The sequence below is a fragment of the Condylura cristata genome, unplaced genomic scaffold (assembly GCF_000260355.1).
Source record: "Condylura cristata isolate star-nosed mole 26May11 unplaced genomic scaffold, ConCri1.0 scaffold00005, whole genome shotgun sequence".
Lineage (NCBI taxonomy): Eukaryota > Metazoa > Chordata > Mammalia > Eulipotyphla > Talpidae > Condylura > Condylura cristata.
The window spans coordinates 34,329,391-34,340,166 of NW_004567106.1; the positions used below are offsets into that span (position 1 = coordinate 34,329,391).

Consider the following 10,776-nt stretch of genomic DNA (forward strand, 5'->3'; position numbering starts at 1 on the left):
ACTTTATACACAATGTTCATGACTATATTGACAAGACATTGGGTAAATATGACAACTGAAAGACACCAGGTTTAAGATGGTCACTAGGGGGCCCTTCCTGGTGGCACAATGTGTTAAACTGTAGCACTACCAGCTAGCACCAGCTTCTTTGGCTCCCTGGCCAGGGAGTTGACCCACATGGTGCAGCAGACCTCTCCTGTCTCACCTACTGCTCCCTTAGCAGTGTACTTCATTAGTTGGCCTGTTCTGCTCCCCACTCCATCTCTAGTGAATCCTCCCACCGCCCCTGCACCTCTGGCTTGTACCCCAGTTCTGTATGCACAAATAAATAAATCTTTTTAAAAAATGAAAGAGCATATGCTGACCCATATTTTCTAGTGAAACACAAATACTAAAAAATAATCTACTAGTCACAAGTGTATTTGCAGGTCCAAAATATCTTACTGTTAGAGTAATTCCCAATTCTAGACCCTGCTATTCAGATTCCTGGACCTAAGCACCAGCTTTTTAAAAGTGCTATCAATGATTCCAGTATCGAGACTATTGTTCTCTAGAAATGTAAGCCATTCTCTTGTAGATGATGTCCAGCTCATAATATTCACTGTCTACATTACTTTGTCATCTTTCCTTTCTCAATGCTGGAAAGGTAAGAGACATCTGAAGAACACAAACTCCATTGCCCTGACAACATTAAATCATAACATGGGGATAATACACATATGCAATGTGTACTCTTTCTGCACAAAGACGATGAGTAATTGTAGCAGGATAAATACAAACTACAAAAGCCAAATGAAATATTGGTCTCTAAAGGTCAAATTAACATTAATTCATGCTGACTGAGGTAAGGAGATCGATACAAAGTCAGACAAAAAAAGTTCCAGTTCATCAGGTAGCCATTGAAAAATGAGAATGAAATAAAATTTTCAATATGTAGAATAAGAAAGTATCAAAAGGCAGTTCAGCCAACTCCATCAATGCTTTCTATTGAGTTCGTCACTATATTTATGTTAAAAATATTATTGGGTAAAATGTTTAAAAGTTCTTAAGCCTTTCTAATGTAATTTCAACAAGAATTTGTGGTTGTTACAGTACCCACAATTTAATTTTAGCCAGATGCTTTTTCCAATTTTTAAATTTATTTTTAGCCTACCACATGGCTTCAGTGGAAACTGAAAATGAGAGTTAGACACAGTTTTCATCACATATGCAGAGTGAAAATAGTAACACTTAGTATATTTCGTGTAGATTTTTTTTTAGGAAACCAATAAAATGCACTGTGGAAAAAAAAAAGTTTAAATAAAATAATGTTACCACTCCAAGTATCTATGAGCAAGTAAGAGAGGTCAAGATAAACAACACAGTCTTCTACAGTAGTCTAAATATGCTAAATAAAGCTTAGCAGATTTTAATGGAAGACTTTAAAATGCCTAATCCAGAGTCAGCTGTCAGTGAAACAGCAAAAGTAGACTATTCTTTAAACTGTATTTGCTATATTGTCATAATTATTAACCAAAAGCAGAATATGCTTAAACTCTTTCACAAACACGTAGCACATCCCACATAAAACCTCTAACTCTAAAGGGAATTAACTGGCTATGTGTCTCTAATTTTGCTGGATTTCCTTGTCAAATGGTATTATGTAGATGTGTGAGTGGGTAGGTAAAACCAAAAAAATCAGCATTGCTAAGTTATTACATCTGTACTATGAGAATTATTGTGAAGACCACCAAATTAAAATCTTAAAGTTTATTTATTTACACTCCACCTAGAACAAAGTCTTTATGCTCTAAAGGAATTATAAAGACAGGAATGCCTGCTAATTCCAAAATCTGTATTTAGAGACCTTCTGCTATGTACTGAAATCACCCTTAACAGTTAATGTCCCTTAAGCATATATAGTAGAACTGGAGAACAAAAGCTTCACAGGAAAGTTATAAATTAAGATCAACTTACTGGAGATGTAGTTAATCGAAGAATACTGCCATTTTTTATTTCATTGCGATTCTGGAAAAGAAAAAAAAATATGCAATATATTTAAATTTCAAATTAATGCAACATTTATTAAAGAAGAGAACAAAGATAAATATAACATAGTAGAGAATACATATAATATGCATTATAGTCAGTTTATACTCACTTAAGTAATTTTTAATTATTTCTAAAAAGAACCTGAATCTGGGCCCTCCCTGGTGGCACAGCGGGTTAAAGCACAGCACTAAGAAGTTAAAGCCACTTCCGAATGAGTTTGATTCCCACCTGCCCCGGAGGTGACCACATGGCGTGGCAGACCTCTCCTGACCCACCCGCTGCTCCCCTCAGCAGTGTACTTCCTTGATCTGCCTGCTCCCCCACTCTGTCTCTGGTGAATCCTCTCACCCTCCGCATCTCTGGCCTGCACCCAATTCTGTATGAATAAATAAATAAATCTTTTTTTAAAAAAAAAAAGAACCTGAATCTGAAACTTAGGTTTTTAATATTTTATCAAATTATAAACAACCTTCAGCACAGAGAAAATGACTATAAACTTAAATAGGGGCCCAAGAACATAATATACAATTTGAAAAGATTATTAAGAAAATATGCCCTCACAACGCTAGTCCTTCATATACAACCAAGAGCAAATAAAACCTATGTCCACACAAACACACACACACAAATTAATAGAAACATTATTTCAGTGAGTTAAAAAGTGAAAATAATACATGGTCATCAACTGATGAATGGAAAAACAAAATGTGTCATATCCATTCAATGGATTATTATTAAGCTGTAAAACAGAGTGAAATACTGATACTTGTTACAATGATGATGAATCTTGAAAAATAAAATGAAATAAAAATACAACAGTGGAAATTATTTTTTCTGTTAGAATTAAGTGCAAGGGGAGACTTAGGTAAAAATAAACATTTGATACCCTGACCTCCATATTTATTACTGCAATGTTGACATTTGGCTTCCTGAGATCCAAGATAAGTCTTCTAGGAAATGGTCTTGGGGCATGTTATTTCGAACAAAAGCAATATTCAAAGCAACACAGAGATCCAAAGCAATACATATCAAAATTTCAATGGCTTTCTATAAAGAAAATATTACTGAAGTTTTTGTAGAAGATCCAAAATAGCCAAAGCAATCCTGACAAAAAGTATAGAGATATCACACACTCAAACTTCAAACTAAAAGTAATCAAAACAGTATTATATTAGAATAAAAACAGGCAAAGAGTCCAATGAGAGAGAGTGCAGAAAGAAAGCCACACTTATATGGACCATTAATTTGTGATAAAGGAACTGTGAGTATACAATAAAGAACAGAAGGCTCTTCAAATATGGGGTTTGGAAAATTGGACAGTCACAAGAAAAGAATGAGAGCACTATCTCACACCAAATACAAAAATTCATTAATTGAAATCAATTAAGACTTGGATGTAAGTCTAACACCATGAAATGCATAGAAAAAATTTTAACAAAATATTCCATGACATTAGTTTCAATGACATCTTTGGGGACTCTACTAAAATGGTAAGGGAAAGAAAAGCAAAAACAAATGGGACTGCATCAAAGCAAAAAGGTTCTGTATATGAAAAAAAAAAAAAAAAACTACCGTTACAGAACAGACACCCTACTGAACAGGAAAAGATATTTAAGGGATTAATATCCAAAATCTCCAAAGAACTAAGACAACTCAACAAATTGAATATAATTAACTCAATCAAAAAATGGGCAGAATAGCTAAGTAGATACTTCTCTAAAGAAAACATATAGGTGGCCAACAGGCACATTATGAAATGCTCATTGTTACTTAATCAAGACATGCAAGTTAAAATCATAATGAAATACCACCTCACAACTTTGAGAACAGTTCCTAGCACAAAAACTAGAAACAATAATTAGTGGTGAGGTTATGGAGAAAAAGAAACCTTTGTAAACTGTTGGTGAGAGTCCAGGCTGGTCAAGACCCTGTGGAAAACAGTTTGCAGGTTTGTCAAAGTATCAAAAGTAAGCCCACCATATTTTCCAGCAACTCTACAATTAGATATCTAGCTGAAGAACACACACTGACTAGAAGGGAATATATATATATATCCCTATGTCCACTGCAGTACTATTTGCAAAAGCCAAGGTATGGAAACAGCCTAATTGCCCAATGATAGATGAGCGGGTTAAGAAAATGTGTCATATATACACAATGAATATTACTCAGCTATAAAAATGATGAAATCTTGCCATTTGGAACAACATAAATGGAACCTAAGGGATTATGCTAAGCAAAGTAAGTCAGAAAGAGAAAGACAAATAGTGGATGATTTCACTCATATATGGAATCTAATGTAAGAGACAAACTTAAACCCTAGAAATCTATACTGCAGAATTGAGATTACTAGGTGGACTAAAAGAGGGGGCTGTCTAATGGACTATGTTACAGTATGATGGATGCTTCAGTGGTGGGTGTGGTATGGTTAAATACATTTGATAAGGTGTGAAACTAAACCCATAAATCATATAAGATGTTCACCAATGTTGCCTTAATAAGAAATAACACAATTTAAATAAATAAATGCATGTCAAGAAAAAAAAATCAGTTTGGTTTGGAGTTTTGTTAATAATGTGAGAAAAAGACAAATTTAAGGCTACAAACATGAATTAGTGTTTTCTATAACAATCTACACATCACTACCCTGTACAATTCTCAATCCCTGGCACAGTCCTTGTGCCATCTTTATGTACAAAATAAGGGCAGTGTCTATTTCCAATGTACTGTGAAGATTAAATAATCCCTTCAAACTGATGAATTGTTAGAGGAAGGTTTTAGAATTTCTTCTCTCATAATGATTTCAAAAATATATTTGCCTTCAAGCAAACCCAAGAAAACAGATTTAATTGGTCTGTTTTTTGTTTGTTTGTTTAACTGTTTATTTTATTTTTTGCTAGATTCCTTCCAAATCTGATTTTTTCCCTCATATTAAAAAAGTAAATCTGTGTCTACAATTTACCTACTTAAAACAGAGTAGCAGAAAGTCTCTGTCTCTATGATAAATATTTCATTTTTAAAAACTTGTAAGTGTTCTCCCTGGTGGCACAATGGGTAAAAGCACACCATCTGTGAAGCTGGCAGAGGCTGGTGTGAATTCCATCTGACCCAGGACGTGACCCACATGGCACGGCAGACCTCACCTGCCTCCCCCACTGCTCCCTTCAGCAGTGTACTTTGTAAATCTGCCTGTTCTGCTCCCTACTCTGTCTCTGTTAAATCCTCTCACTGCTCCTGCACTTCTGGCCTATACTCCAGTCCTTTAACCACAAATAAAACTTTTTTTTTTTTTAAGAGTAAGTAAGATGTCATTTTTGTCTGTTTAAGATACTAGTAAGTAACCCTTCACCTAGGCATTGTTAAAATGTTGTAACATCTCTGAATTTAATAAAGCTTCAACTTTCTTCCCAGTAAAACCAACCAAAAAAGAGAAGGAAAGAAGAAAGCATTAAAAGCACTGCCAGATAGCCATCAAATTGTTATTTCATAACACACTCTGCAAGCACTCAGCACAAGATACTTAGCCAGACTAAGCTTTCTTTTTCCAAGAATGGAAGAAAGTAGTCATTGCTCAGGAGAGTTTAGTCCGAGCTACAGGTGACATATGCACTGTGCCCTGCCTGCAATTGGCTCAAAACAGAGAGCAACTACAGCAGTTACAAAGAGCTGTGCTGACCCCTCCTCCCTGAGATTTTGCAAATGACAGATCACTTGTTTCCCCTCTCTTCCTTTCCCCTGGGAAATAAATTAATCAATATTTTTTTTATTTTGGAAAGGAAATAATTCAAAAAGCTAATGTATACATTAAAAACTTTAAGTACCCTCTTCCAAAGAATAGATTAAACTCAAAGGCATCTCTGCTTCACAGTCTATATTCTATTAGGAAGATGAATGGATTTACATCTCTTTGTTTGAGGGCTGACTCTTTAGGCTTACTAAGGAAATGCCAAGCTTAAAATGTAAAATTGGTTAACAAAGGGAAAAAGCTTATAAATTGCTCTGATTTTATAAATTCCATACAGACAGTGTAGAGCACAACTTAAAAGCAGAACTTCCATACAGTACCATCTACATGTGACCCACATTTCACTACCTACCTGGTCTCCAGATAGGACTACCTGGGAATGGCCCCCATTACACTTCCTATCTTTGGAAACGAGGGCAAAGGGTAAAGGATAGATTAGCTATCCTTGTGCCAGCTGCTTCATGTATAAAACAGGGACGTTTCTATTTCCAAGATACTCTGAAGATTAAATAATCAATTCAAAGTGCTCAGAATAGTGTCTAGCACATTGTAAATGTTCCAATAAAGGAATTGTTTATGGTTAAAGTACAAAAATAACAAACAAAAAGTACACTGATATATATTATTCTTTGTTTTTAGCTAGTCTTTATACATAATGTGATCAATAAAAATAATAGTGCCATTGATCTTATACTAAATCAAGACACTAAAGTCAGCAGCACATAGATGGCAGTATTACACATACTAGCAAATTAGATGACCAACATGGCTAAGGAGGAATTCTATCAAAGAGCATGCTTCACAGCTGCAAGCTTTCACTCACACTTACCACACTTGGTCTTCTATGCCTGTTTTAAAGGGGTATTCCTTAGAACCCTCTCTGGTAGTGCAAGGAGTTAAAAATGCAGCACTATAAAGCTATCCATTGCCACTGCAGCATGAGTTCAATCCCTGGGTAGGGAGGTTACCACATGGTGCAGCAGACCTCTCCTGTCTCGCCCACTGCTCCTCTCAGCAGTGTATTTCAGTCGATCTGGCCCTTCCGCTTCCCACTCTGGTGACTCATCTCACCTTCTGCACCTCTAGCCTATACCCTAGTTCTTGTATGCATAAATAAATTAATCTTTTTTAAAAAAATAAAGGGGTATTCCTTGATAGTGGGTGTGTGATTTACTTTCTTATCAGCTATCTGCTCCCACCCTCAGAATATCAGTGCCATCTTCATAACAGTAGGTAGTCTATCACTACTTTATCATTCCTATCTAGGAAAGGAAATATCTATGACCTGACATATGGTTAACACTCAATAAATATTTGTTGACTGATAAATCTACCATAAGCATGATCACAGATAAGAAACAGGGGTAGATACAAAAGTAAACAGGACTTCACTGTTTTCTGGGAATTCAATCAAGTGCGAGGAGCTAATATGTAATAACTATTTTGGTTACAGATCATCAGCTGTGGGCCCACAGAGTAGGTGTCTAGCATTGAATAAATACAAGAGAAGAGGAGAGTATTAAGAAAAGGTTTTCAGTGGAGATGGTATTCAAGAGGCTCCTCTAACATATAAGCAAGAATTACTCAGCAGAGAAGAATTAGAGATTAGGATGCATGTTTACTTAAAAGGTAGATTGACTCTTAGCTATTTAAAAAAGAAAAAAGAAAAAAAAGCATGACTATAAGTGGGATGACATTCTGGATCTGATTTGCTGTTAATTAATATGGATCACATGTAAGGGCAAGTTTGACAGCCATATCTCTGCTTACTGCTTCTGTTCCATAAACCAAAAGGAGAATGGTTTGTCAGTGAGAGTAGTATATTCTACTTCATTAGAAAGGTATGCTTTTTTTAGGGGGAGGGGTGGCTGAGAACAGAATTTATCCACCCTATCCTCACACTCAGTTGAACCTGAAAGCCTACAGTTTGATGTCTACAATAATAGGACTTTGAACACTCATTTTTTTAATTTTTTGATTAATCTTTTTAATAAATTAATTTACATATATATTTTCATAATTACTCATTTTTATAAAATGTATGTTTGCATGCTCTCTCTTTTCAGGTATATTCCCTATAAAATTCCCACTACCAGTTTACTCCTTAACCAATGCCATAGTCTGCTGTGCTCTTCTTTCCCCTGTTTTGATTCCTCTACCTCCCCCTCCTTTGTAGAATGTCTGTAGTTGCCTGCTAATTTTGTTTATTTGTTGTTATTGTTTTTTCCTTGATCCTTTATTTGCTTCCCCTATATTCATACTATAAGTGAAACCATCTGATATTTATATCTTTTTACTTTTTTTTTTTTAAACTGAGCATAATCCTGGCTAGCACCATCCATGTTGCTGTGAATGGTGTGAGGGTTCTGTTTGTTGAATAGTATTCCACTGTGTATATATATCACATCTTCTTGATCTATTCTGGGGCATTTGAGTTGTTTCCATATCTTACCTGTTGTAAATAGTGCTGCAAGTATCCTTTTGAATTAAAGTTCTTAAGTTCTTGTGTCCTTTGGATAGGTTCTTAGGAGTACAATTGCTGATTCTTATGGTAGTTCCATTTTTAGTAGTATGAGAAACCTCCACACGGCTTTCCATAGTGGTAGGACCAGTCTGCATTCCCACCATTACTGTAGGAGAGTTCCTTTTTCTCGACATCCTTACCATTTGTTGTTGCCTGTTGATTTTTTTTAAATACATATGCCTGTTTGTTTGTTTGTTTTTTAATATGTGTCACGTGTCATCCTTACTGGTGTAAGGTGGTTTTGATTTGCATTTTCATGATTATAAGTGACATTAACATTTTTTTCAGACACCTGTTGGCCATTTGCATTTACTCTTTGTAGATATGACTTTTTAGCTCTTCTGCCCATTTTTTTGACGGGACTGCTTACTTTGTTTTTGTTGAGTCATATGAGCTCTTTGTAGATCTTTGTGATCAGTCCCTTATGCATTTTACTGTGTGCAAAAGTTACCACCCAAATAGTAGGGTGTCTCTTTGTTTTGGTTAGTGTGTCTTGATGCACAGAAGCTTTTTAGTTTGATGTAATCCCCACTCTCTATCTTCTCCTTCATTTTCTTTAAAGATGTGTCTTTAAAGATGTTATTGAGATATGTCTTGTTTTGCCTATATTGTCTTCTGTATATTTTATGGTTTCAGGTCTTTTTCAAGGGTTTTGTTTAATTTTTTATCCATTTTCAGTTGTTTTTTGTGCATGATATGAAGTAGCAGTCTAGCTTTATTCTTTTATATATAGCAGTTTTGTTTTGTTTTGTTTTGTTTTGTTTTTTTCAGGAGCCTTCTGCATAGGTGAGTGGTGTGACTCTGTAGTACTAGATTTCCTGAAAGGTTTATAAAACTTTTCAAAGGAAACCATCAATTGTTTTCACTCTAAACATACTTTGAAGCCCTCATCTCAAAATTCAAATGCTGATTCCATAATCTTGGGCTACTGTATCATAAATTATACACAATTAGAAAGATATTCCTAAATCAAACTTTCAGATTTCAAACTTTCTTTCCTTCTATGATGATCTTTTGACAGGTCCACTTGACTAAGCTAAATCTCCAGTTATTCAAACATTAACCTCAGTATAACTATGGTTTAATCACATTTGCATTGTGATTAAAGTCCCTAATCAGTTCATTTTAAGTAAAAGAAAATACTCCATATAATCTGGGTGGGCTTTTGTCTACATACTCAAAGTCCTTGAAAGTAGAGCTGATAGTCCCTGAAGTAGAAGAAATTCAACCAGTGGGTAGTTGATTTAGTCATTGCCCCAGATTTACAACCTATTTTTTCCTGAAGTCTTGTACTATGGATTTTGAATTCAAATAGCCAGGACTTGCAATAAATCTCTTAGCATCTCTGTTATACATCTCTGTTTGAACCCAGGTCAATATACTGTCACCCTCTGAGATTCTGCAAAGCTTTGTATTGCAGGGCTCTCCCTGACTGTGGTGAATGATACACTGACAGCTCTGTCTCATCAACAGGTAAGTTGAATTTATTACCCCTAGGAAGCAGCTTTCCACAAGATAAATCCAGCAGTATTCAGTTAAGTCAGTTGTGCCTTTCTTGAACTAAGCAAGGAATGTTAGGGGGAAAGGATTCCCTGAAAAAAAATTCACACAGGTTTTGTGGATCCCACTCCCACTCCAGACCAAAGCTATCTGGACACTGGAAATTAAAAATCTCATCATCACTGAAGGAAGGATTGCTGGAAACTGAAGGTGGAGTTAAGGAGCCAGGGTTGGTATAAAATCAGACATGTGGGCCTTGGGAGCTTGCTTGGCTCTTGGTTTCGTGGCCTCTTGGTTTCTTGGCCTCTTGGCATCTTAGCTTTTGGCTCTTGGTTTGACTCTTTGCTTTTCATTGCCCTCAGCATGCCATTGGGATTTCAGGACAGCAGAACTGGTAGAACACATTCACTAATTTATCTCTCTCTCTTTCTCCCTGAGTTATTCATTTCTTCATTTCCCCTTCTTCTGTAAATATTCCTTTTTTTAACCTCTTTGTGTGTGCCTGCTGTTGAATCTTATTATGAGTCCCTTTAAGTGCACAGATGAGAACCCACAGTCAGGCAACTTATTTCATATTGGGGTTGCCCTGTAACAGTGTTAAGGGGAAAGTATGTCCTAAAGGAACTCTGCAGAGTTTTGTGGACTGCACCACCTACTCTGGCTTTCTGTGTTCCACACACTACTCCAGTGATTAGAAAACTACAACTCCCAGCAGTACCAAGGAGAGAACTGCAAGGTCACAAGGACGGAGCTAAGCAGGCATTCTGGGACTTTGGGGGATAAATAGGGAGTGGTTTTTCAACTGTTGCTCTGGAGAGGTAAGGATTCTCTCTCTCTCTCTCTCTCTCTCTCTCTCTCTCTCTCTCTCTCTCTCTCAATCTCAGAGCACTGGTCCTCATTCATATGGGGTAGTTCATCCATTGACAGGTGAGTAGAATTTTTCTGAGAGTATCTGGGACAGAAAGAAGTATTCATT

General features: G+C 36.1%; 1 protein-coding gene across 5 annotated transcripts in view; it reads right to left on the minus strand.

Annotated features, from left to right (window-relative positions):
- Positions 1 to 10,776, minus strand: part of ELMO1 (engulfment and cell motility 1) — a 517,404-nt gene that overhangs the window by 350,941 nt on the left and 155,687 nt on the right. For all 5 annotated transcript variants that reach the window (XM_004676859.2, XM_012720936.1, XM_012720934.1 and 2 more), the window contains exon 5: positions 1,957 to 2,007. In XM_004676859.2, the coding sequence (XP_004676916.1) occupies positions 1,957 to 2,007 (51 nt within the window). The remainder of the gene's footprint in view (positions 1 to 1,956; positions 2,008 to 10,776) is intronic.